Source organism: Phocoena sinus, chromosome 12 (genome assembly GCF_008692025.1).
Source record: "Phocoena sinus isolate mPhoSin1 chromosome 12, mPhoSin1.pri, whole genome shotgun sequence".
Classification (NCBI taxonomy): Eukaryota; Metazoa; Chordata; class Mammalia; order Artiodactyla; family Phocoenidae; genus Phocoena; species Phocoena sinus.
In genome coordinates this window covers 22,454,029-22,481,533 of record NC_045774.1, presented here as the reverse complement: position 1 = coordinate 22,481,533, position 27,505 = coordinate 22,454,029, and the positions used below count along the sequence as shown (strand labels likewise).

At 36.8% G+C, this 27,505-nt stretch overlaps 1 protein-coding gene across 1 annotated transcript; it reads right to left on the bottom strand.

The window, feature by feature from the left end:
* Positions 1 to 18,649: 18,649 nt before the first annotated feature.
* NMBR (neuromedin B receptor) lies at positions 18,650 to 24,991 on the bottom strand. The gene is given in 7 exon segments (XM_032650853.1): positions 18,650 to 19,012; positions 19,015 to 19,057; positions 21,550 to 21,601; positions 21,604 to 21,893; positions 23,325 to 23,444; positions 23,886 to 24,225; positions 24,988 to 24,991. Coding segments are annotated over 7 exon segments (1,212 nt in total).
* Between the last annotated feature and the right edge of the window lie 2,514 nt (positions 24,992 to 27,505).

Here is a 27,505-nt window from a genome sequence, read left to right as displayed (position 1 = left end):
GTTTATACACGTCTTCTTTACTATTTGGGTCTGCTGAGTAGTTATCACAATAAAGTGCAAAAATGCTGTGTTGGGAAACTTAAACTTGAGGATGCCAAAAAAGTTATTTCATCTCTAATTGAACCATAACAAAAGAAAAGGAAGGGTAACCTACTGAGAAAAATATTCTGACACTGAAGTTGTACACTTCTATACATTACCAATAAAGCTGTGCAGTGTTTCTCATGGAGATTTTAAAGATGAGATATCACAGTTCTCTTACTAGTGGTTTTGAAGTCATCTTACAGCAGATAAAGCTTTGGCACAGATTATGATTCTAGTGATCTACGGTTGTTCAGAAGTTAGTGCAATAATCCTGTAAGAAACCACATACTTGAAACTGCTCATCAAAGTTACAGTTTAAATGCCATTTTACCATGCAAAAATTAGAGATAAGAATAGGATTAGAACCTACACTGGACCAGCAAAGTATAGTACCTGGTCATCTTGATGTGTTAGACTTCACATTTGTCCCAAGTTTGATTATTTTTCCCGCTTACTAGTGTTTCACCAATGTAAAATACATCCTGGGCAACTTTATTTTCATTTTTGTTACTAACCACAGACTGAAAAAAAAAAGACCAGCCATGTTTATCCACACTTATATTTTAAATGAAAATATAAGTCAATGAAACAGTCTCTCTCAATCAAGAAAACATCTGGCACCCAGCTGGAGAAAAAAACCAAGAATTATAAGTCTAGCCTTTCTCAGTGCTTTTACTACATTACACCTCAGCCTTTTTAGGCAACTTGCATCCCAGTGGATAAGAGAACCAAATCTGGAGGGGCGAGAGGGTGGTAAATCATACAAAGTATGGAATTTATAGCATTCAGGAATTCAGAATTTTCAATACAAGAAATAGATCAGAAAAGCAGACACTCACGACAGCAAATGCCCACAGCTCACCCAAAGTCTCTGGCTTTTTCATCCTAACCAGTCAATTATATCCAACCATAATCATTTAAATTGGAAAATATTTGACAGATATTTCATGAATTTTACACGTTGTATTAGAAAACCATTTATCTGTACTACTTATAGTATTAAGAATACTATCTAAGATTATATTATACAATGACCCTTTCTTTCATTTTTTTCACTTAGTGGAACCTTCAAAAAGAACAGAATGCAGTCAGGTTTTAGTTATAAATCCCTAAAAATGGAAGTAAATTTTCATGCAGATAATAATGGAAGTCAGTGGATTACCTCCCAGCTATAGTAGAATCATGGTCCCACAGCCATAAAGTGGCTGCTTTAACCTGCAAGAGTTCTCTGGGTACCCTAAAAGTTGTTTCCTGATGACCAACTGTGAGCTTTCTTCTCATTTCAAACTACTGGACATTTTAAAATAAGGCAAATCTAAAGGCATGAAGCTTTCAGAAAAAAGGGTTCAATTATGCTTTATGCCCTTGGCATTTCCCCTGAAAAGTATCATCCAAATGATACTTTGTCAGACACTCCAAGCTTTGCCTGACGTGAGGAAAGCCATGTTTATGGCTGCATAGTAGTGCAGAGGATATAGAGTATAACATTATGATGAACCCAATACTTCATAGAGTTGGATCAATTGTCTTCCAATTCCTGTTTGAAAGAAGGTTTCCATTTAGTTCGGTAAGAAAGAGAACTACAGGATGATCCCTTGAGGCGTTGTACAAAATGCTTCCATTCTTTATTTCCAGGGACCCTCTTTATCTTCCAGCCCAGCACCATTCAACTCTTCATTTATTCAGTCTGTAGTTACTTGGTGAGAACCAACTACATTAAACTATATTCCAGGAACTGTTTTAAGCCCTGAGGATATGGTACACATTAACACAGACAAGTGCCTGCTCTTATAGGACTTTTATTTAAGATGAAGGAAAAGGACCATACAAGTGAGTAAAAAAAGAAACCAGATAAATACCGTAGGAAAATAAATCAGGACAAGGTAATGGAATGAAATGATCTGATAGTGGCCTCTATGCATTGTTTGGTGACAGACAACCTCTCTGGCAAGAGTCAGCCATGCGAATATCTGAGAAAAGAGACTTCTAGTCAAAAGGCACAAGTTCAAAGACATTGAAGTGGGAAGCTGCCTGTATGCTAGAGGAACAAAAAAGAGGGCCAGTGAGGCTGAAGTTCAGTGAGCTAAGTGGGAAGTGAATTTGAAATGGTAGTCAGAGACCAGATTATGGGGTCTAAGCAAGTAGTTTTTATTTTATTCTAAGTCTATTGGGAAACAAAGGTGTGACATGGCCTAATTTAAGTTTACCATGATTTCTGTTTGCAGCGTGGAGAATGCCTTTAATGTGAACTAGAGTGAAACACGGAGATTAGTTAAGCATTTACTGCATTAATCTAGGCAAAAGAGGAGGGTAGCTTAGAGCATGTGGTAACAATTGAAATGGAGAGATAGTGAAAGACTCAAGATATATTTTGGAAGTAGAATCAACAGATTTTGCTGATGTGGAGGGGCAAAGAAAGAATTAAGACACTCCTGGGTTTATCTCCCTTCAGTAAAGTGTGGAAGTCATGATATTTGCTGAAATGCAGAAGAAAGAAGGATCAAGTTTAGGAATGATGAATTAGATGCAGACACATTCATTTGAGATGACTCTGAAATATTCATGCAGACAGTGTGATTTGCAGGTCTGGACCATAGCTGTTGCCCTCTTTAAGGCCCGTCCAGAACCTATGTCCCTTGCTCTTGGACAAATCAGTCTCCGAGCTAAAACTTGAAAATGAGCCTTACAGTGATTCAAAAAGCCCTCCCCTTTTCTTCTCTTTTATTTTCTCATCCTTTTTGGAACTCTTCCTTTTCTTACTCCCAAGAGTTAAACTGTTTATCCCAGGACACTGTAACACACTTCAGCATAGCTTTGGGACTTTAAACGATTCTGTATTTGGTCTTAAACATACCCACTCTACCAAAAGAATTTATTCCTATCTCTGCTCTCTTACTAATGACTGATGGTGAGTCCTCATTAATCAGAATCCCCTTAATGCACCAACTGTTGACAGCCACTTCCAAATCAAACCCTTACCCACCGCATCTCTAGTTTAGTGGGCCGATTCAACTGAAGTCTAGGTTCCTCTTCAAAGTCTTCACTACAAAGTAATAAACAATGTCCCCTCGATTTGTTTCACAAGTTCTGGGGCATCCTATGAAATAATTTATTGACTGCAACATTAAAGAGCAGTTTTTAAAGTTTTCTGGAACCTTCATAAAAGAATGCATTAAAGATGTCTAAATGGTCCATATCGACACAGAGAATGCTCTCTGAAACACATAAAAGCTATCATAAAACATTTTGACTCTGTTTCTCTGATAAATGCCCAGTAAAATAAGCTCCCATTAATTATATTTCTGATTTTTGTCTTACTCTAGAATATTTTTAGCTAAAAAAAGCCAATATCTACCTTTTCATAAGAAATTATATGTAAGAAGGCAAATCTTTTGCTACACCTGACCTAGTTATTGTCTCCTACTTTCTATATCTAATAAGCAAATCCACAGAGGCTTTCACTGAATATTTGCAGTGGTTATTATTGTTGCTAAGAGCTCAGGACAAAATTCTCATTTGTTTAGATAAAGAAACTATGAAAGAATAATTTTTCTTTCATCATGACTAAAAAGTAGGTGGAAACATTAAGAAAAAGATTGACTTCATATACTTTGAGGTAACTGACTCAATGTAAGAAAAACATAAGAAACTTATACTAATGAAATTATTTATAGTTAACCTAGCCACTAAGATCTACTACAAGAGTTTAAGCTGTAACAACACTAAAATATTGCAACAAGATGAAAGATTGACATAATCATATAGATATTTCATCTAAACACCAAATAATAAGAAACAGTAAGGTGATTGTGTGGAAGTTTCATTTTCCATCCAGATGTTTGGCACTCTGTTGAAATACCATTGGTTTGTATGTTTCTAGTGGACAAGAATGCTATCCAACCGTAAAATACATGTGCAAAAAGGAATGAAAAACACCCTTTAAAGATTAATCAAGTGCAGCAATTTTTGCTTCAAGATTCCAGACCCATCTCTCACTTTGCAATGCATTACTTTACGAAAATTTGAGTTAAGACCCTCTCATTTGTCACCACTTTTGCAGTCTTTCTATTAGGAGGGGTTGAGATCCTAATATGCATTAAATCTTATAATACAGTTCTGAAGAGTATGTGCCCAGAAACACTTCCTCTAATGGTGGTTTCAATCGGTACAGAACACAGTTACTGCAACAGAAAACCATGCAAGTAATTTAAATACCAGACATCATGATGCACCGACCAATTAAGCTGTTAAAGCCAAAGAGACTTCTCACATCTTGAACTTTGAAGCAAAAACTCTCAACAAGTATATTGAGAGGGCAAGATTTTCTCTTTTCTTAGAATACACACTTGAAATTAAACCCAAGTTTTTTACAGTCAAAGTATTTTTGTCTGAAATAACAACTTCAACTTTATTTCATTTCTCTGTAACCCTTATAGATTTCAAGTTTCTGACATTTGACATCCTCCCTTTTGTAAGCAGCTATATATTTTATACTTTTTTTATGTGTTTTCTCTTGGATAATACTGCTCACAAGTGAGTTTTATGAACAAATGCTATTATAATAAAAAATAAATTTATTCATGATGCACTAACTTCTTTTGCTTATTAAGTCAAAGAATATAAAAAGTAATCACACATACTTAAAGAGATACAATAATTGCAATCAATAATCTCTGGCCAGTCCCTCAGTGAAAATTCACTCACTAAAAGCACAAGGTTCAAAATAAATCCAAGATTATTTATTCAATTATGTCATTGATTCTGAGATAGAAAGGAAAAAAAACACTCGCATTAGAACTGATTCTAATTTAACTTGCATTAAATTTATTATCCCTTTAAAATAACAGTGAACAGTCATACTAATATATCAAATGGAATTATTAATTCCCCAATTCTGCACATTCCCACAATCTGTATGTGGCCAAATCATAACTCAAAATTTAAAGAAAATTACCATAATATCCTTTATCATGACATCTAATTCTTTAAAGTTTCAAACAATAGAATGAATATCAACTAATAGTAACAGCAAACATCTTAAAATCAGGTGTTTAAAATTCTAACGATCACTATATGGGTTTTTTACTTATAGTATTATTTTTCTGAACGAATACTTCAAGTTGGCATTCATCTACCCCCATCAATATGAAAAACATAACACAGAAGAAAAGAATAGCTTCCTACTTTGAGCCAAGGGCTCAAAATCATAGGCAAATTGTCCTAATATGCACCTTAGAAATCTAAACAGCAGATTCTGATTGAAACAATCACACTAATGCCCTAAATAATTCTGGGATAGGATGGTATGTCATTAAAATGGAATAAATACCACTTTGTAAACTTCAAAAACTTCATTCTTTTCTAACAAAAGAAAAATGTTCTTTATATTTGAAGCTGAGAGGCAGGTGGACTTGAGGGTAGTGAAATTGGTTCATCTGTGACTTTATTGCTAGTTTGATATTTTGAATTATTTCAGAGAGGAAATAAAATATTCCTCAAAAATATTTAGCAGCAGGCTTCCGGGAAGATGGCAGAAAAGTAAGACGTGAAGATCACCTTCCTCCCCACAGATACACCAGAAATACATCTACACGTGGAACAACTCCTACAGAACACCCACTGAATGCTGGCAGAAGACCTCAGTCCTCCCAAAAGGCAAGAAACCCCCCACATACCTGGGTAGGGCAAAAGAATAAACAGAGACAAAAGGATAGGGACGGGTCCTGCACCAGTGGGAGGGAGCTGTGAAGGAGGAAAGGTTTCCATTCACTAGGAAGCCCCTTCACGGGCGGAGACTGCGGGTGGCGGAGGGGGAAAGCTTCGGAGCTGCAGCAGAGAGCGCAGCCACAGGGGTGCGGAGGGCAAAGCGGAGAGATTCCCGCACAGAGAATCAGGGCCGACCGGCACTCACCAGCCCGAGAGGCTTGTCTGCTCACCCGCCAGGGCGGGCGGGGCTGCGAGCTGAGGCCCGGGCTTCGGTCGGAGCGCCGGGAGAGGACTGGGGTTGGCGGCGTGAACACAGCCTGCAGGGGGTTAGTGCGCCACGGCTAGCCAGGAGGGAGTCCGGGGAAAAGTCTGGACCTGCCGAAGAGGCAGGAGACTTTTTCTTACCTCTTTGTTTCCTGGTGCGCGAGAAGAGGGGATTAAGAGCGCTGCTTAAAGGAGCTCCAGAGACAGGCGCGAGCCGCGGCTAAAAGCACGGACCCCAGGGACGGGCATGAGATGCTAAGGCTGCTGCTGCCGCCACCAAGAAGCCTGTGTGCGAGCACAGGTCACTATCCACACCCCCCTTCCGGGGAGCCTGTGCAGCCCGCCACTGCCAGGGTCACTGGATCCAGGGTCAAATCCTACGGGAGAACGCACGGCGCGCCTCAGGCTGGTGCAACGTCATGCCGGCCTCTGCCTCCGCAGGCTGCCCCGCACTCCGTGCTCCTCCCTCCCCCCGGGCCTGAGTGAGCCAGAGGCCCCGAATCAGCGGCTCCTTTAACCCCATCCTGTGTGAGTGAAGAACAGACGCCCTCTGGCGACCTACACGCAGAGGCGGGGCCAAATCCAAAGCTGAGCCCCTGGGAGCTGTGAGAACAAAGAAGAGAAAGGGAAATCCCTCCCAGCAGCTTCAGAAGCAGCAGATTAAAGCTCCACAATCAACTTGATGTACCTGCATCTGTGAAATACATGAACAGACAACGAATCATCCCAAATTGAGGAGGTGGACTTTGGGAACAACGATATATATATTTTGTTCCCTTTGCCTCTTTTTGTGAGTGTGTATGTGTATGCTTCTGTGTGAGATTTTGTCTGTATAGCTTTGCTTCCACCATTTGTCCTAGGGTTCTATCCGTCCGTTTTTTTGGTTGTTGTTTTTTAATTTTTTTTCTTTTTTTTCTCTTAATAATTATTTTTTATTTAAATAACTTTATTATATTTTATCTTACTTTATTTTATTTTACTTTATCTTGTTTCTATTTTGCCTTCCTTCCTTCCTTCCTTCCTTCCTCCCTCCCTCCCTCCTTTCTTTCCTTCTTTCTCTCTTTTACTTCTACTAATTCTTTCTTTCTACTTTTTCTTCCTTTTATTCTGAGCCGTGTGGATTCAAGGCTCTTGGTGCAGCAGCCAGTAGTCTGTGCTGTGCCTCTGAGGAGGGAGAGCCAACTTCAGGACACTGGTCCACAAGAGACCTCCAGCTCCACATAATATCAAATGGCGAAAATCTCCCAGAGATCTCCATATCAACACCAGCATCCAGCTTCACTCAACGACCAGCAAGCTACAGTGCTGGACACCCTATGCCAAACAACTAGCAAGACAGGAACACAACCCCATCCATTAGCAGAGAGGCTGCCTAAAATCATAATAAGTCCACAGACACTCCAAAACACACCACCAGATGTGGACCTGCCCACCAGAAAAACAAGATCCAGCCTCATCCACCAGAACACAGGCACTAGTCCCCTCCACCAGGAAGCCTACACAACCCACTGAACCAACCTTAGCCACTGCGGACAGACACCAAAAACAACGGGAACTACGAACCTGCAGCCTGCAAAAAGGAGACCCCAAACACAATAAGATAAGCAAAATGAGAAGACAGAAAAACAGCAGATGAAGGACCAAGATAAAAACCCACCAGACCTAACAAATGAAGAGGAAATAGGCAGTCTACCTGAAAAAGAATTCAGAATAATGATAGTAAAGATGATGCAAAATCTTGGAAATAGAATACAGAAAATGCAAGAAACATTTAACAAGGACCTAGAAAAACTAAAGAGGAAACAAGCAAAGATGAACAACACAATAAATGAAATTAAAAATACTCTAGATGGGATCAATAGCAGAATAACTGAGGCAGAAGAACGGATAAGTGACCTGGAAGATAAAATAGTGGAAATAACTACTGCAGAGCAAAATAAAGAAAAAAGAATGAAAAGAACTGAGGACAGTCTCAGAGACCTCTGGGACAACATCAAATGCACCAACATTCGAATTATAGGGGTTCCAGAAGAAGAAGAGAAAAAGAAAGGGACTGAGAAAATATTTGAAGAGATTATAGTTGAAAACTTCCCTAATATGGGAAAGGAAATAGTTAATCAAGTCCAGGAAGCACAGAGAGTCCCATACAGGATAAATCCAAGGAGAAATACGCCAAGACACATATTAATCAAACTGTCAAAAATTAAATACAAAGAAAACATATTAAAAGCAGCAAGGGAAAAACAACAAATAACACACAAGGGAATTCCCATAAGGTTAACAGCTGATCTTTCAGCAGAAACTCTGCAAGCCAGAAGGGACTTGCAGGACATATTTAAAGTGATGAAGGAGAAAAACCTGCAACCGAGATTACTCTGCCCAGCAAGGATCTCATTCAGATTTGATGGAGAAATTAAAACCTTTAAACCAAAAGCTGAGAGAGTTCAGCACCACCAAACCAGCTTTACAACAACTGCTAAAGGAACTTCTCTAAGAAAGAAACACAAGAGAAGGAAAAGACCTACAATAATGAACCCCAAACAATTAAGAAAATGGGAATAGGAACATACATATCGATAATTACCTTAAATGTAAATGGATTAAATGCTCCCACCAAAAAGGCACAGATTGGCTGAATGGATACAAAAACAAGACCCATATATATGCGGTCTACAAGAGACCCACTTCAGACCTAGAGACACAGACAGACTGAAAGTGAGGGGATGGAAAAAGATATTTCATGCAAATGGAAATCAAAAGAAAGCTGGAGTAGCAATTCTCATATCAGACAAAATAGGCTTTAAAACAAACACTATTACAAGAGACAAAGAAGGACACTACATAATAATCAAGGGATCGATCCAAGAAGAAGATATAACAATTGTAAATATTTATGCACCCAACATAGGAGCACCTCAATACATAAGGCAAATACTAAGAGCCATAAAGGGGAAATCGACAGTAACACATTCATAGTAAGGAACTTTAAGACTCCACTTTCACCAATGGACAGATCATCCAAAATGAAAATAAACAAGGAGACACAAGCTTTAAATGATACATTAAACAAGATGGACTTAATTGATATTTATAGGACATTCCATCCAAAAACAACAGAATACACATTTTTCTCAAGTGCTCATGGAACATTCTCCAGGATAGATCATATCTTGGGTCACAAATCAAGCCTTGGTAAATTTAAGAAAATTGAAATTGTATCAAGTATCTTTTCCAACAACAACGCTATGAGGCTAGATATCAATTACAAGAAAAGATCTCTAAAAAATACAAACACATGGAGGCTAAACAGTACACTACTTAATAACGAAGTGACCACTGAAGAAATCAAAGGGGAAATCAAAAAATACCCAGAAACAAATGACAATGGAGACAAGACGACCCAAAATCTATGGGATGCAGCAAAAGCAGTTCTAAGAGGGAAGTTTATAGCAATTCAATCCTACCTTAAGAAGCAGGAAACATCTCAAATAAACAACCTAACCTTGCACCTAAAGCAATTAGAGAAAGAAGAACAAAAAAACCCTAAGGTTAGCAGAAGGAAAGAAATCATAAAAATCAGATCAGAAATAAATGAAAAAGAAATGAAGGACATGATAACAAAGATCAATAAAACTAAAAGCTGGTTCTTTGAGAAGATAAAGAAAATTGATAAACCGTTAGCCAGACTCATCAAGAAAAAAAGGCAGAAGACTCAAACCAGTAGAATTAGAAATGAAAAAGGAGAAGTAACTACTGACACTGTAGAAATACAAAAGATCATGAGAGATTACTATAAGCAACTCTATGCCAATAAAATAGACAACCTGGAAGAAATGGACAAATTCTTACAAATGCACAACTGCCGAGACTGAATCAGGAAGAAATAGAAAATATGAACAGACCAATCACAAACACTGAAATTGAGACTGTGATCAAAAATCTTCCAACAAACAAAAGCCCAGGACCAGATGGCTTCACAGGCAAATTCTATCAAACATTTAGAGAAGAGCTAACACCTATCCTTCTCAAACTCTTCCAAAATATAGCAGAGGGAGGAACACTCCCAAACTCATTCTACGAGGCCACCATCACCCTGATACCAAAACCAGCCAAGGATGTCACAAAGAAAGAAAACTACAGGCCAATATCACTGATGAAAATAGATGCATAAATCCTCAACAAAATACTAGCAAACAGAATCCAACAGCACAATAAACGGATCATACACCATGATCAAGTGGGGTTTATTCCAGGAATGCAAGGATTCTTCAATATAGGCAAATCAATCAACGTGATACACCATATTAACAAATTAAAGGAGCAAAACCATATGATCATCTCAATAGATGCAGAGAAAGCTTTTAACAAAATTCAACACCCATTTATGATAAAAACTCTGCAGAATGTAGGTATAGAGGGAACTTTCCTCAACATAATAAAGGCCATATATGACAAACCCACAGCCAACATCGTCCTCAATGGTTAAAAAGTGAAAGTATTTCCACTAAGGTCAGGAACAAGACAAGGTTGCCCACTCTCCCCATACTTATTCAACATAGTTTTGGAAGCTTTAGCCACAGCAATCAGAGAAGAAAAGGAAATAAAAGGAATCCAAATCGGAAAAGAAGAAGTAAAGCTGTCACCATTTCAGATGACATGACACTATACATAGAGAATCCTAAAGATGCTAACAGAAAACTACTAGAGCTAATCAATGAATTTGGTAAAGTAGCAGGATACAAAATTAATGCACAGAAATCTCTGGCATTCCTATACACTAATGATGAAAAATCTGAAAATGAAATCAAGAAAACACTCCCATTTACCATTGCAAGAAAAAGAGTAAAATATCTAGGAATAAACCTACCTACGGAGACAAAAGACCTATATGCAGAACATTATAAGACATTGATGAAAGAAATTAAAGATGATACAAATAGATGGAGAGATATACCATCTTCTTGGATTGGAAGAATCAACATTGTGAAAATGACTCTACTACCCAAAGCAGTCTGCAGATTCAATGCAATCCCTATCAAAGTACCACTGGCATTTTTCACAGAACTAGAACAAAAACTTTCACAATTTGTATAGAAACACAAGAGACCCCGAATAGCCAAAGCATTCTTGAGAACGAAAAACGGAGCTGGAGGAATCAGGCTCCCTGACTTCAGACTATGCTACATAGCTACAGTAATCAAGACAGTATGGTACTGGCACAAAAACAGAAATGTAGATCAATGGAACAGGATAGAAAGCCCAGAGATAAACCCAAGCACATATGGTCACCTTATCTTTGATAAAGGAGGCAGGAATGTACAGTGGAGAAAGGGCATCCTCTTCAATAAGTGGTGCTGGGAAAACTGGACAGGTACATGTAAAAGTATGAGATTAGATCACTCCCTAACACCATACACAAAAATAAGCTCAAAATGGATTAAAGACCTAAATGTAAGGCCAGAAACTATCAAACTCTTAGAGGAAAATATAGGCAGAACACCCTATGACATAAATCACAGCAAGATCCTTTTTGACCCACCTCCTAGAGAATTGGAAATAAAAACAAAAATAAACAAATGGGACGTAATGAAACTTCAAAGCTTTTGCACAGCAAAGGAAACCATAAACAAGACCAAAAGACAACCCTCAGAATGGGAGAAAATATTTGCAAATGAAGTAACTGACAAAGGATTAATCTCCAAAATTTATAAGCAGCTCATGCAGCTCAGTAACAAAAAAACCAAACAACCCAATCCAAAAATGGGCAGAAGACCTAAATAGACATTTCTCCAAAGAAGATATACAGATTGCCAACAAACACATGAAAGAATGCTCAACATCATCATTAATCATTAGAGAAATGCAAATCAAAACTACAATGAGATATCATCTCACACCAGTCAGAATGGCCATCATCAAAAAATCTAGAAACAATAAATGCTGGATAGGGTGTGGAGAAGAGGGAACCCTCTTGCACTGCTGGTGGGAATGTAAATTGATACAGCCACTGTGGAGAACAGTATGGAGGTTCGTTAAAATACTACAAATAGAACTACCATATGACCCAGCAATCCCACTACTGGGCATATACCCTGAGAAAACTATAATTCAAAAAGAGTCATGTACCAAAATGTTCATTGCAGCTCTATTTACAATTGCCTGGAGATGGAAACAACCTAAGTGTCCATCATCGAATGAATGGATAAAGAAGATGTGGCACATATATACAATGGAATATTACTCAGCCATATAAAGAAACGAAACTGAGCTATTTGTAATGAGGTGGATAGACCTAGAGTCTGTCATACAGAGTGAAGTAAGTCAGAAAGAGAAAGACAAATACCGTATGCTAACACATATATATGGAATTTAAGGGGAAAAAATGTCATGAAGAACCTAGGGGTAAGACAGGAATATAGACACAGACCTACTAGAGAACGGACTTGAGGATATGGGGAGGGGGAAGGGTAAGCTGTGACAAAGCAAGAGAGAGGCATGGACATATATACACTACCAAACGTAAGGTAGCTAGTGGGAAGCAGTCGCATAGCACAGGGAGATCAGCTCAGTGTTTTGTCACCACCGAGAGGGGTGGGATAGGGAGGGTGGGAGGGAGACGCAAGAGGGAAGAGATATGGGAACATAGGTATATGTATAACGGATTCACTTTGTTATAAAGCAGAAACTAACACACCATTGTAAAGCAATTATACTCCAATAAAGATGTAATATATATATATATATATATATAAAACAGGATTTTAGTTTTAACTGAAAAATTATACAATTACCTTAACAGAAAATTGTATATATAGTGATATTTAGATTTTGAGTGGTTTAAGGAAATATTAATAAAGGAAAGAATATAGTTATTAGATAATTTAAATAGAAATGTCCCTACTTGACACCAGAACAGTGTTCTAAGAAGACTGTAGAACTTGACTCCAGAACTTTGTGATTTTTGTCTTCATATGTGTAACTTTGCACCCTGAGTTTTTTAAGTAATATTTTATTAATTAAAGAGAAGTCAATATGGTATTCTAAATCTGAGGTCAATATAAAATGAACTAAAAAGCATTAAAAGTGTTCAAACATTTATCTTTATTTTCTATGTCTTGATTTCATTCACTAATAATAAATTATCCTAAAGAAAATGTATTCTCCTGTCCTGTGCAGCGAGGTATGCCAAATCATTCTATTTAAAACATGATACATTTCATTAATATGCTTCTTGGAAAATTGCCTGGAGAGGAGAAACAAGTTCTAATTTTTAAATACTCTAGACAGCTTATTATAGCCTAGGCTGAAATACAAAACAAATGCAGGGAGATCAAGTACTCCTGAAATTCAGCATGCACTTTTACATGGTCCTTACTGATTCCAAGAGATTTATTTGATTAAACACATAAGCAGAAATAACACTGCTCTTCGTAACTGGCTATTTGGGTAAATTTATGTTTTTAAAATAAGCTAGAAGTCTACACTAAATTCAATTTCCTATTGAATTTTATTTAGTATCTGCAATATACCACATATTTGTTTGACAAAATTCTTCCTGCTTTGAGGTGGAGAAGTTTTAGCCATTGAAAACCATGAACTTATGTGGATGAGTAAGTCTAATGGAGAAAGCAGTAATACTAAAATAATTTGTGGGTTTTTTCCTCCTACTTCTGCACTCTCATAACACCATGCTTTTTTATACTCTCCTTTCTTTCACACATGCACGTAAAGAAACATGCAAAATGGGGGAAAAAAGGATCATACTGATGAGGGCTTACACTTCTTGGTTTGAAGAATGCAGCAGAATACCACACACTCAAAGCAAACAGATAAAATTCATAAGAAAATTAGAAATGTTAAGCCTAGACTCATGTTTACCATTAAATTTTTGCAACATATGCAAACAACAATTTGAACATTTAAGTGCTTGATTTTCAGATTTGATTATCTACAATGCCAAAATACCTCAAATGATTACAGGTTTCCCATTTCAACTAATTCTGTTAAGTACCACTAAATATTTTGTAAAATACTTTTTGGGTCCCTAAGTGGGTTACATTTATATTATTCTTCTACAATGAGTAATAATGGATAATTATTATCTGTTTATTGCCCAAGAGGAGAATTAGTTCCCAGAAATAAAATCTTGGTTAAATTTTGCTGTACACTACTTCAAGTACAAATTACCCACAACAGATTAAGACTTGGCTTTGTGTATAAGAAAATTTCCTGCTTGAGATTTTGGGAAGACACAACATATGGAAAAAAATAGAGCTCTTAAAGTAACTTGGTAAAATAATTTAGAAAATGAAATGGTGTAAAATGCTGTAACCACAGTATATAAGTAAGGTTTCCTCCAATAACCATTAAAGATACAGTTATAATCGGACTTTCTTTAGCACTCATTTTATTCTGTTATAACATTACAAAAATGGCTTTCTGCACTAAAACTGGGCACACCTTGCTCATATCTATTCACTTGCTCCTTGTTCAAAAAAGTCTAAGGAAAACATGCACACATGCTAATTTATTTGAAGTTGAAATGCACATGCATTTCATTTCTCAGAAACTTAGTGGAAATAGTTCCTCAGTGTGCAATGAAGACAGTAATAAAATATGAGTAAGTAGAAAATTGTACTTGTTCAAAATCCACTAACTATTTTACACCTCTATAGAATTATGAACATTTAAGATATGTTCTAACAAGCAAATAATCCAATAAAATATATGTTTTGGTATCAAAAGGTGTTCCATTAATTTTTACTATTTCTCTTCTCCCTTTTTTGTGTAACATACACAAAACGGAGAAAGAAATGCGGGGGCAGAAACTATGTTCCCACGTTGTTTTATATGAAATTTATTTCTGTAAAAGTATTCACATGGGTGACCAGAATTTAAGCTATTATCCTTACCCCAGAATGAGAAAGGTAAGCTCAGAGAACCATTCTTTTTTGTCCTTTATTGTCAGGGAAGCTCTACATTCCAGGGAGGAAAATTTGCATGCTTATTTCTTCTTCCGGTGAATTATCTGATTTCCAGTTTCCTGACAGTATTGACTATAGATAAATTACACAAATTTAAAGTTAGATAGATGAGAGTTCAACACCAAGCTCTTCCATCCTTTACTTATCTGCTTACTAATCCTCAGTTCCTTCACCCATAGAATGGGAACCAGAATCATGCCTTCCTTATGAGCTGACATGAGGCATTCCTGCAAAGGATATACTACAAGATCTGCCACATAGTAAATGTTTAATAAATTTTATCATTATTTTACTACATGCGGAAAGATGACTTTAAAACATGATGATAGAAACTATATTTCCTGAACATGTACTGTTATGCCAGGCACCATGTGAGTACTTTACATGCATTATCTAACTTGACCCTTACAACCTTGTTAACCCATTTTACAGACAAAACAATTAAGGGGGGACATTCTCTAGTCCCAAGCATTTCAAAGATACTATATTTTTTTTAATCTCTTTTGAACTACTCTAGGCTTAAAGGGGAGATTCAGAGAAAAAGACATAGCCTATATCTACGTTAAAAATAATAATTTGGTGAGAAATTTCCCTTCATTATGGCAGATATTACCACATTAGACATAGCTTTTTTCCTAATACTTCCATGAATTACAATACTACTAGATGAAATTATATAAATCAATTCATTGATTGTGTTTTTTTAAAGATCTATTTCACCCTATATTTTTAAACAGATTTGGAATCTGACATTTTTGTTTCATTTCTGGCTAATAATCGGTTTGATTTGTTTCTGTTGTATGATTTCATAGATGATAAATTTGAAGCTTATGTCCTCTAACTTCATTCCTTAATAATAATAACAATAAAAGATTTAAATGTCCAGAAATAAATTGAAATATTTCACAATATATGTACAATAACTATAAATAAGCTAAATATACATAGATCTGATCAAGGCCAAAGTTAAAACTCTAATTTTAATATGAACCAAATCTCACGTGTGTGAGTATATGTATGTGTGTATAAGGCATGAAGTTTTGTTTGACTTGGAAAATATATGATAAAAGTAAACATTAAATATTTACTTCATCATGCTATATATAGTATGATCATATATCATAGAATATATACTAATATAGTAGCTCTCAGGTTTCTATTCCAAAGAACGGAAATATTTGAAAAAATTGTGCGATTCACAGAACTCCTTGAAAATGAGAAATCATAAAAGTTTAGTGAGTGAATTAAAATTAGAACCCAGTTGTAGAATGCAACAGTCAGATTCACAAAAATGTCTGTACAGATAATCCTCAAACTGCTTAATTCATGAAGAGAGCTCTAAGTATTGAGCATGTCTCCAAAGAGCAGGGCTCAACATTAAGAGACAGTCTGATTTTCAGCATTAATATAAATAGTAACCAGAAAGAAAATTCTAAAATGCAGTCAAAAGTTTGATAATATTGATAACATTATGTAATCAGATATGTGGCTATTGTTAAAATTCTTTTTTTAAAAAAAAGGAAAATTGAAATTTGTGGTGCCATTATTACTCCATTAGTATCATTACAGAAAAACATTTTTAACAAAAATTTTTAATGTTTTTTAATAAAATAAAAAATTTCTTAGATATTTTATAAATAAATATTTTTTCATTCTTTAAAAACAAATCAGATATCAGAGTATATGTCAATGTTATTCTCTTAAACTTTAAATTATTGTATCCTTATAGTTAAGATGTATGTATGTCCTTTTAGTTTCTCATATATATAGCATATGTGAAACTAAATACATATGCAATGTATTGTGTATGTATTCATATATACAGTCTAATATAGTATATATTTATATATATAGTGAATATATACTGTATAATATGTATTCCATATATCTGAAACTAAAGGGACATAGGCACATCTTAACTATAAGGTCCTGGTAATTTAGAGCTTGAAAAAATAATATTGTTATGTAATCTGATATGCATGTATCTTGTAGTTTTTCATATATACCTATTTCTACCATCACATTATTAACAAGGAGAATGGTTCTGCATTGACCAAGGATTCTCACCCAGAAACCCATGGTTCTTTAGGTTTTAATGGATGAGACTTGAAAGATTTATAAAACACCCAGAGTCAATATAAAATTTGTGTGCGATATTTTACACCTCTCTGATGAGTGGCTTTCCAACTTTCCTAAAGGTTAAGAACAACTATCAGAGTTAGAAGAAAGTCAATAGAGAAAGAAAGAAATTGAGAGATGATGGAATAGTGGGTGCATGCACCATGGTATGGTGTCTGGTTTTTAAATCCTACCTCTCCCACATGGCTGTGGAATCCTCTTTAGGTTTCTATATTTTTTGTTTAATTTTAATAACAATTGATGTTTATTAAAATGGAAAATGTTTTGTTAATTATTTGGATTCCAAATCTTGCAATATTGCAAGTAAGAACTCATTAATGTAATATTAAATATTGACAGTATATTAATAAATTATAACTTATTCATCAAATTACAGGTGACATGAAAACATTAGGGATTCATGTTTTGTTTAAGTCTTTCCTTCCATGTAATTGTTAGGTAATAGTGGATGAACTAGGACTACTACTAATGTTTGACAAATGCTACTAATGTTACACTGTATAAGTGCGACATATTACCTTGTGTATTTTTTGAAAGACCATCGTAAATATTTTAAATGTTCGTTTTTTAAAAATTTTAATCCAAAATTATTCAGAGATGACTGTGATACTATGCAGAGTAAACTTCCCAAGTAGATTTTAGATACACTTGTCAGGTGCTATTGCAAAAAAAGGATGGTTGGACTCATTAAATGGTTGGACTCAGCAGAATTATGTATAGCTCATCACAGCTACACAGAATGACCCAAATATCCAGGGATTTAGCAATGTATACAAAGATGGTCATGACAATTTCTGAGTCATAGTTTTACAGTTTAGGACATAAGATACCTATTTTACATTCAGATCATATTCAGATGATATCTATTTCACTATGCATAATACAAATGTCATCATACATTTTAATCACATACTGAGAAGTTACAGATACAAACTATTTCTATAAATTATGATTAATCATAAAATGATTTGCTCCACCTTTTGAATTTTCTATTAGTTTATTCAAACAAAGGAGATATATACAGGCACTAGTTATGAATAAAATTCGCCAGGAAAATATGACTTGTATTTCAGATATTTGGAGTTTGAATATTATACTCATTGAATCACTGAGTCAATAAAGAAATTTATTTCATGCTCCCGAATAAAACAAATTTAAGATAAATGTGCTAGGTTGGCTCTAGGAACAACTTCAATATTGAAGCAATATTGACTTATACGCATATAGCAATACACATATATTGCTTTTTGAATCACTTTTAATGTGAGTAATACATATATTTTTAATGTCATTTAAAGTCTTGTTCAGTGAAAAATGGTAACTCTGTTTGACTTGCCTTTTCTGAGTCAATCATGAAACTGTTTAATGAATTAGCTGAGATATAGTAAGAAAGAAAACGTTGTTTAGTTTTGCTTTACTCAGTAGAGATACGAGAGTAAGTTCTTTTCAGGTAGTGAGTTGAATGGCCAAAATCACAGTGCCATTTCCTACTTCACATTGTGTCCAGTAAGTAATACAGATTTGGTCACCATGTTCTTAGCATTTTTTTTCAGGGATGTCACACGCACCGCGGAGGAGCTGAGTAGGTAGGTGCTTGATCTCTCTTAATAGGACTTCCTTCCACAACACAGCTGGCTATTGAAGTGCCTCCTGAAGCTTTCACTGAGCAGATAAAGAGTAAATGGATTGACACAAGAACTGCAAAAGCTCAGAATCCGGGCCACTAAGGTGACAATCATGTGGCCTAGAGATGGGTCAATCTCATTATAGTTGAAAGACCTATACATGTAAAGGATGTGATTTGGAAACCAGCAGAAGACAAAGCAACACACAAAGAGACCAGCACAATTTTGGCCAGGCGTTTCCGTGTTTCCACCCGCAAATATAAGGAAATAGTCCCACCGATTAAAATGAAAACAGAGGCAGCCACATTCTAAAACACATCATGGTACAAAAGATGTAAAACTTAGCATGCAAATGCACCCAAAAGCACAAAAAGGATTTTCCTAGTCAAAGTAATGATTTTAACGATTTGATGAAGCCTATTTTGGTCACTATACTAATTTCACTTTAAAATATTTGACAGTTTATAAATGGGTATGTCTTCATGTTAAAACTGTGATCTTGAAAAATTTCTTATTTTTAACTCTTTTTCCTTTGCTTAACGTCTTACTGTGATCACTATAAATATAAATCATTTGTTTGTATTAAATCCATTGAATTAATAAACCACAGAATATATTCAAGCTTAGAAAATTTTTAAATCAGACTATTTTAAATAAGAAATACTGATCTATTGAAAAAGGGCATGACTTTTTAAAAACCCTTATCCACAAAAAAAAAAAACAACCTTGAGATTTAATTTAAACTTCTGACTCTCATAAATCAAAATAACCTGACATAATTGTCGTTTCTATAAACATTACTATGTTCGGCTGCCTAACCTTAAAATAAAAATAAAAACATTTTCTATCTTTTCATGAAATTCACCTCCTATGTTTACTGTTTTATAAGAAGGTCTTCAGGAATGTGATAAATCGACAAAATTCAAATATGGGACATTAATCGTTTTAAATCTAAAAGTCATTTTCTAACATCTAGAGTCCAAAGTTTAGCTCACATTTGTCTAATTTGTTTGAATATTTAAATAAGGCAACATGAAAGTGAAAACATAATTTACTAAGATATTTATAGTAGATAACATATTTTCTGAGCTAAAACTATTGGTAGTTAACTAGAATATACCAGAGAAGTCTGGAAAGGTTTAGGACTGAAACAGATCTGACACTGGGGAGTAAGTAGTAGTGAATGGTGACAGTAAACAAAGGTGCAAGTGAAAAGGAATCTAGTTCAAGAAGCAGAATGTGGTACTCCAGATATATCCCAGTGGCATAAATTAGGCAACTTGGCCTTATAAATGAGGTGGATGTGAAATTTACATTACTAAGCACAGTCCTCCCTAGCAGGTGGAGCATAGGTGCAAGAATTTCACAGCAGTCTATACTTGGAGATTCAAATGTATAGGTAGGCTGTTAGCATTGAGATTACTTCTTGGAAGATGTCAAGCCCAGTTACCCAGCCAGAGTTTATAAATCCCAATAGGGAAATTCACATACACACACACACACAAAAGTCAGAACTAAGGCCACTGAAAAACAAAAATGTGGAGGTGGGGAAGGTCAGAGGAACTCAACTTTAGAAACCAAAGCAAAAACTCAGATACCCAAACTGAGATACAAACTGGATTACAGGGCTCTGAATAAAAGGATTGTACATGAAGGGAAAAGTAAAGTGAGCCTGTGACCCAGACATTTTTGCTTCAATGATGCCAGGTATTGAGGTAATAAATATATTACTTTTTCTAATAATTACTTTAATGACTTGTATTTTTTTAAGCCTTTAAAGCAGATGTGGATCACTGATGTTTATGGACATCAATAAATAGAGGTCACCATCTGCACAGAAAAACCTTAACCAGATTTAGTGCCCAAAGACCCAGCCTGTGCCTCCATCTCCAGCCCATCAAATTTTAATCATCTGTGATTCAACTCGTTTTCATTCAAACTGGGGAGCAGGCATCCATGACCTCCCCATACCTATAGAACCCTTTGGCAGAAGTTCCTCACTAGGAATGCACAAATGTACAGCTTGAAACTGTCCCATAACTGCAGTATTTCCATCTTTTTCTAGATTAACGCAACTGGTTTTACCTTACATTAGTACTATGTATTCTTTAGAGAAGAAAAAGTACATAAGGTGCAGGTCGTAGTTTTAAAATTAGTATATAATATTTATTTATCGGAAAAGCTATAAATTTGAATTAGACCAAGTCCTACTTCAGCAGCAGCCCACCTTCTGATCACTCTCACTATTGCTCTGCTGCCCTCTGTTCCCAGTCTCTCATTTTGGCATCTTAGCCAAACCTCATCCCCAGACCCCAGCAGTGTCCTACAGTCCTTTCCTGATGCGTCCTTCCCCCAGACTTTCTGTCATCTTTAGTGAGCTAATGGGAGAAGAAAAAATAATTGAATAAATATATACTTATAATGTGAAATTCTTTTCTGGTTTGTTATGTGTTTCTTTGCATAAACATTTGCACATAAAGAAAAGCCACCAGAGACATTAATTTCAAATGAGCCTAGGCCCAGATGTCAGATAAGCTGGACCTCAGTGGGCTTTTAGAGCTAACACATGGCCACATATTAGAGAACGCCCAACATCCCTTCCAGTTCAGGCTAGTGCATGTTCCAGTGCCCTTCTGACTGTTCTAATCATTCCTGATATTGAAAGCCTATGAAAGAGAACTCAAAATAGCACCTACTGCTTCTGCCCATCTTGCTCCCAACACACACACCTACCAAGCTTACCTGTTTTTTGGTAATGTTCATTGTATTCTCCCAGAAGATTATGTGCACTTTTAATTAAGTCCTTGCAATATGATAATAATAAATACTAATAATAGCAAGTGGTATAAGGAAGTAGACCAAGAAGAGGAGCACTGAATGAATCTTTGGATGTAATTCATCAGTCTGAGGATAGGGTATACACGCCGTGAAGCTGACGTTATCCAAGCCACCGATGTGCGCCACTTGGGAAAACACGGCTTCTGGAACAGCCAACAGCGCCGAGACCACCCAGATACCCACGGCCTTCACACAGGTCCACAGCACCGCCCCTGATGTCTGCATATCCATGGAGTTTACAGTGGTTCTGTACCTGGACAGATAATACATTTCAAATTACTCTCTTAAGAAAGAAAAATTAAAAAGAGAAAGGAAAAGAGAGAGAGAGATCTTACTAAAAGAGAGGTGCCAACACCCCGTTATTCCCAGGCTGTTATGTGTGCAATAACTAAGATCCTTGGTGTCTCTCTGTCTACAAGTCATTCCACTGCTTATTAGCACAGAAGACATGAAGAGAAAAACAAATATTTTAAATTGTCATTTCCCAAATTGCAGTAATTTGCTTACCTCCTTCACAAGTATTTTCTAAATCTACACGTACTACAAGTATCATTGTATATTGAATATTTTTATTTAAATACTTTTATTTCCAAAAAATCTATTACTACTGAAATTGATATAATATACAATAACCATAAAATATAAAATGTTCACAAAATAGTATTATTAAAATTTACCTGGATACTCTTCTAGAGCTTCTGAGGCTGGGTCTCCTACTTTTTTTTCTTAAGGACATGTAAGAAATCTTAGAGATTAATCCAGACTGGGATTTTCTCCCTAATTCAGTCATAAGGACGAAAAGAACTGAAAATGGAATAACATTCTGTCTTTACAGTTCAAATTTCTTTAATGTCAAGACCTCACGCAGTCTTCTCTCCTCCCACCTAACACCATCGTAGTGGTAAATGAACCACACTCCAGGACGCAATGGCTTAAACAATCCAAGCCTCTATACCTCACTCAATTACACATGACTATTAAGCAAGGTAATAAAAATTACAAACCGAGCAAAATTGTATATAAACCTCACATTACTTATATCTGTCTTTAAAAGTATTTCAGGTTACAGTATACCTAGGAGGTTAACAAGATACAGCAGAAAGCGATTTTAGTCAGACAAGTCTGCACTGTTATCTCATCTCTGATATCCTTTGGAAAATCACTTAAGATCTTTTTCTTCATCTGTAAGGTGGGGATAAAAACACCACCCTCAAAGTTTTGTGATTAGAAAAACTGTATAGAACACCTATTACAATGCCTGGCACCTAGCAGATATTAACCATGCCATGACCCTGTACCTTCTCCTTATTTACATTTGAATTAGTCTGATATTCTAAAAATTCATAATATTTCAAGCTACATAACAAGCAGATAAAGTCTCCTTCTGAGGTTCTCTAAAGATGCGTCTCATTGCCCAGGGGACAGAAGCAGCCCCCAGCCTCAATACCTTTCCGAGGGGAGCCTCTCATGCAGTTTTAATTATTTTTAAAATAATGATTTTCTTATATTTTTTTGAAGCATCACATCAGTCAATTTTAACTCCTTTTACTCTAATTCCCAGATACAGTCTCTCTCCTTCTCCCCTCCTCCTCTCAGCCCTTCCTTTCTCCCTCCTCTCCCCAGGTACACTCCCTGCCCCTCTCCACTGCTTTTCTAGGCCACCCACAGTTACCTATGCCCTTACCTGTGGGCGCTGAGGGCAGTGAGAGTGAACACGTACATCCCCACGGAGGTGAGCTGGATCACCCGGATGAGTTTGCAGCCCACCTTCCCGAACACCCACTCGTCAAAGAAGTAGCGGGATTTGTTACCGTATGCTAACACATATATATGGAATCTAAGGGGAAAAAAAAAAAGGTCATGAAGAACCTAGGGGTAAGACAGGAATAAAGACAGAGCTACTAGAGAATGGACTTGAGGATATGGGGAGGGGGAAGGGTAAGCTGTGACAAAGCGAGAGAGTGACATGGACATATATACACTACCAAACGTAAAATAGCTAGCTAGTGGGAAGCAGCCGCATAGCACAGGGAGATCAGCTCGGTGCTTTGTGACCACCTAGAGGGGTGGGATAGGGCGGGTGGGAGGGAGGGAGACGCAAGAGGGAAGGGATATGGGGACATAATGTATATGTATAACTGATTCACTTTATTACAAAGCAGAAACTAACACACCATTGTAAAGCAACTATACTCCAATAACGATGTTAAAAAAAAAAAAAAAAAAAAGAGAGAAGTAGCAGGAAGCATCCACAGGGACGCAGGTGATCAGCAGCAGCACGTCCCCAACGGCCAGGTTAGAGATGAAGATGCTGGGGACGCTCCTCATGGCTCTGTTGGGGATGAAGATCTTCACCAGCATGATGTTGCCCAGCAAGCCCACTGTGATGATGAGCAGGTAGAGGGACGGGATCACACAGCGGATCACGAACTTCGCAGTGGTCCCGTCCGGGGCGGGTAGGAAATCCCTTTCCGAGACCTCTGGAACGAAACCGCTCTGATTCACGCCCGCGGTCCGGGAGAGGTTGGAAAGAGACTCGGGGGGAGGGCATGGTCTCTTTCCCAGGAGAGTTCGGTGGAGTTTTCCTGCACCCAGGTGCCTTGAAAAGTGCAACGCACTCTTGGGCTTAATGGATTTCCCTCTTGCCAAGTTTACCTCCCGCGGGGATCGCGTCACACCGCCTTGTCTGGAGGAGGACCGGGCCGGGTGAGAAGACTGGCCACAGGCTCCAACCTTTCACTTTTAGAAGGGGCACGAACATTGGCTCCTGCTGGCTAGAAGTTGAGTCTTTGTTCCAGTCCTCAATGGTTTGTTCTCGCTTATAGATAGCGGAGAACAGCCTTTTTGTGAACAAAGATTTATCCCTCTGGAATTAATTAAAATACCTGCCAGGGCTTCCCTGGTGGCGCAGTGGTTCAGAGTCTGCCTGCCCATGCAGGGAACACGGGTTCGTGCCCCGGTCCGGGAAGATCCCACATGCCGCGGAGCGGCTGGGCCCGTGAGCCATGGCCACTGAGCCTGTGCGTCCGCAGTCTGTGCTCCGCAACGGGAGAGGCCACAGCAGTGAGAGGCCCGCGTACCGCAAAACAAACAAACAAACAAACAAACAAAAAAGAAAAACAACAACAAAAAAAACCTGCCAGACCTTTCTCGGGGAGGGGAGGAAGTCATCCTGTCACTGTCCAGTGAACCGCCGCTGAAACGCTAGGAACTAGCGTGGGGCGGCTGGCACCTTGCTGGTCCCACAGCTTTGCTCTTGTTTCTGCAGTTCCTGCTGTATTGTGTGGGATTGGAGAGGCTCTTCGTCCTCTCTCGCACACTGCCTCCCTATATAGATCTATTCTTACCCATATCCGAGTAGGAGACGCCCCAGACAGAAGTCTGTGAACCACTGAAGATTTGGGGGCTGAGCTGGTGAGTCCCTGAGGCTCTCGCTGAATTTAGGAAGGAAAAGGAGTGACAAAAGAGGAAGTAAATGAATGGAATTCCCTCCCTACTTTTATTCCTTGATCCACTTTTCTCACCCCAAATATAGAAACTTTCCTACTGCTGGCATATTATTCTTTAACTTACAGTTTATTGAAATATAGCATGCATAAGGTACACAATTCTTAAATGTAAGTTCAGTCTAACCACCATTCAGAATCTACAATCTAACCACTATCCCCTAATGTCACCACTATTCATTCTGCCTTTTATCATCTAAGGTTAGTTTGCCTGCTTTTGAGCATCATATAAATGAAATTATAAAATGTTTACTCTTGTGTCCAGCTTCTTTTACTCAACATTATAGCTGTGAGATCCACTCACATTTTTGTGTGTAGTATTTTTTATTGCTGTATACTATTCCCGTATAAATATATCACTGTTCGGGTATCCCTTCTAATGTTGATTGACATTTGGATTCTTTATAGCTTTAGCTAATTTGAGTAATGTTTCTGTAAATATCCATGTGCCTGTCTTCTGGTGCACATTGGAATTCCAGACGTGGATTTGCTAGGTCACAATGATTATGTTAAACTTGAGCAGAAATTAACAATTTTTCAAAGTGAATTCCAAGTTTTTTTCTTTTGGAAACTTGCTTGACAATACCTATTAAGGCTGAACATATGCATGTCTATGACTGAGCAATGCCACCCCTAAGTATATTCTCAATATGTATCTGATACATTTTTTTAAATAGAATGTCCCTAAGAACAAAATAACTCTCCAAATTAACACCATTTGAGTCTAATATAAACCTCTCAGGAGTGTCACAGTTCTGAAGTTAGCCAAATAACACTTTTTACATTAGGAAAAAACATCTGGCTAATTCTTGGTTAAAGGATAAAATTGTATGATAACAAGAAAATTGGTCAAGGACTGCCTACAATGATCTAGTCATAAGCTGATGAAAAGTGCCAAGTCATTTGTAAAATTTAAGTAATTTTTTCAGATATTGCTGACCAAGAACAGCATTTAATTATCATAATTTAATTAGACAAGGTAAACATTTGCATTGTAATCAATTTTATGTTTTTCTAACACAATTACAAGTGCTAATTATACTCTTCTTGGATTTCATTACTTAAAATAGTCTGTTATTGAGGTTGGCTAAATAGAATGCTTATATAATACATTTGAATATATGTTAATGAACTTTATATATCACAGATATCAAGGCAATTAATATTACATATAAGTTGAAAATGTCTCTAGGAATTTTTTTTTTTTTTTTTTTTTTTTGCAGTACGCCGGCCTCTCACTGTTGTGGCCTCTCCCGTTGCGGAGCACAGGCTCAGGACACGCAGGCTCAGTGGCCATGGCTCACGGGCCCAGCCGCTCCGCGGCATGTGGGATCCTCCCTTACCGGGACATGAACCCGAGTCCCCTGCATCGGCAGGCCGACTCTCAACCACTGCGCCACCAGGGAAGCCCGTCTCTAGGAATTTTAACTTCAAAGTTATTTAAGTTTTCACTTTTAGCATCCAATGTCATTATGCAAGCTAAATTAACTACAAAGCAATCTTCTAAATTCTGAAATCTCTCAGCCTTTCAAACTGCAACTATACATTTTAACCTATTTTATATGAAAACATATTTTAGTCTAAATTGCTGTATGCATAGCTGTATTCTCTTCTGATTGTGTCTGGATGATGCTAAGGACTTAGATAAGAAAAATGTCTCATCTAAAACTGGATTAATAAATATCCAATTGCCTAGCGTTGTAGAAATAAGGCATCTGAATTATTGATTTTTTTCCATTTCAAGTGAATCCATATGCATTTATTGAAAGGCCTGGGCTCGTAGGAGTGGAGAGTATAATAAATGTGTTGTTAATGATGGCCTTCCTGATATTTTATTAAAATATGTTATAAAGTTATTGGCACTATGTATGTGTTATGTAGACACATCACCAAGTTACATACAGGTACACGAGTGTTGTCACATTTGTATAGGAACAATATACATCAGAGATAAATATCTATTGAAGGAACAAACTTTTTTTGAAATTAATGTGTCATACACTACATTAGATTCCTTAGCATCATGTCTAATTTAACATTTATAAATATTCTATGAAGTAGGTATTTGAATCTTAATTTTACATATGAGACAATCAAAACTCATAGAGACAAGATAACTTTCTTAATTTTATAAAGACATCAGAAAAACTGCATTTTAAAGCTTATTATATTTGACTTCAAAGTCCATTGTATCTCACTGTTCTCAGAGAATAAAAGTGCCTGGGAAAATGTGATTTCTATATAATTGAAGGATATATTTTTAGTACTAAGGCATTCAATGTTTATAAAATATACATTATACATTTCATTGCCTTAAACTGAACAAATGCTTTTCAGAACTATATATAAACATTTCTTG